The sequence below is a fragment of the Emiliania huxleyi genome (genome assembly GCF_000372725.1).
Source record: "Emiliania huxleyi CCMP1516 unplaced genomic scaffold EMIHUscaffold_5919, whole genome shotgun sequence".
Taxonomy (NCBI): Eukaryota; Haptophyta; order Isochrysidales; family Noelaerhabdaceae; genus Emiliania; species Emiliania huxleyi.
This window is the reverse complement of record NW_005197562.1, coordinates 1-1,512: the sequence shown is the minus strand read 5'-3', so window position 1 is coordinate 1,512 and position 1,512 is coordinate 1. Positions and strand designations below refer to the sequence as shown.

At 61.1% G+C, this 1,512-nt stretch overlaps 1 protein-coding gene across 1 annotated transcript; it reads left to right on the top strand.

The window, feature by feature from the left end:
• Positions 1 to 900: 900 nt before the first annotated feature.
• EMIHUDRAFT_78648 (hypothetical protein) lies at positions 901 to 1,439 on the top strand (the record flags this gene model as incomplete). Its single annotated transcript, XM_005764398.1, has 2 exons — positions 901 to 1,110; positions 1,167 to 1,439. Coding segments are annotated over 2 exons (483 nt in total), but the record flags the coding sequence as incomplete, so codon positions are not given.
• Between the last annotated feature and the right edge of the window lie 73 nt (positions 1,440 to 1,512).

The window sequence follows — 1,512 nt, the reverse complement described above, 5'->3', positions numbered from 1 at the left end:
CTTCACCGCGCTGAGGGCCCGGTCCACTTGATCGATCAGCGCCGCCGCTGCGTACGTGTACGCGTGTTCCATTCCCATCCCTCCTCTCTCCTTCACATCGTAAATTTGTAGTCGCGGGATTCCTACCGAGTACCCTTTTGCGTTTAGGGCGCTCGCCCTCACTTGTTCGATGCTCTGGCAGTCTTCCCATGTGATGACCGTGGACCGGCCGTAGTAGCCGATAATGCCGCTCAGTGCTAGCGCCATGTTGCGTCGGATCTGCTCTCCTGTCAAGTGCGGTAGGTTGCCTATGATCCAGATTACTCTCTTGCAGTCCGCTACGCACCGCTCCCTCATTTCCGTCTGGCCCTCGCCGTTTGCCCACCCGGTCCTTAGCTCCGTTCCGAGGTATTTGTATCTCTCGTCTCCCTTCAGCTGTGGTATCGGCATGCTATCCGGCATCCTCATTTCGTAGCCCTCGACATCCCGCTCTTCGTTGTTCTCCCAGTATGTCGCTGACCACGCCGATTTCTTCTTCTTTTTGACCTGGAGGCTGTTGCCACAGATCTTTGTCACTAACCAGGCGCACTCTAGCGCGAGCTGCATCGTGGCTATGTCGTTGCTGAGGAACAGGCCGTCGTCGGCGTACACTAGCTGCGGTACGCTCTCACCCGCCGCTGTGAAATCAAATCCTCTACACAGCTTACTGACTGTTCGCTGCATCACGGCCAGCATGAGCTTGCTGCGTGCGGGCGAAAGGAGGCACCCTTGGCCGAGGCCTTGCTCGATGGGAAATCGGTCGCTCAGTCCATAGGATGGGAGGCTTGTCTGCCAACAATAACCTAAACATTTCTTTCGCGCATCGAACCGCGACGGCCGAGCCGGGCGGCTGAAGACGAGCGCACTCTACCCGGTCGCGAGATGTTCTCCAGCAAGCCCAAGTATTCAGCCGACAAGACCAAGGTGCACCTCAAGATGCTCTGCAACCGCTTCCAGCTCCTCACACAGAAGAAGGCGAACCTCGCAAAGCAGCAGAAGCGGCAGGTCGCCACGCTGCTCCGCGACGACAAGGAGCAAAACGCACGCATCCTCGTGGAGCACATCATCCGCGAGGCGCGCCCGCCCCGCCCAGTCTGCCGCCCACCGCCCTGCGGCTGACGCGGCGCGGGGAAAACGCCGGCCGTCAGGACTACACCCTCGAGTCGTACGGCATCCTCCGTCAGTACGCCGAGATGCTGCTCGCCCGCCTCGAGGTGGTCAACTCGGAGGACCACCTCAAGCCGGAGATTGCCGAGGCGGTGTGCGCGCTGCTGTACGCGGGCTGGCTGTACGGCTCCGAGATCCCGGAGCTCAAGGTGCTGCACGCGCAGTTCACGGCAAAGTACGGCAAGGAGTATGCGCAGGAGGTCATCGAGAACAAGGAGAAGTACCTCAACCACCGCCTCGTCCGCATGCTCACCTCGACGCAGGCGCGGCGCCCCTCTCCGCCCCGCACCCCTCCCTCCCTCTCCCCTGCGCGACCCCTCCGTGTGA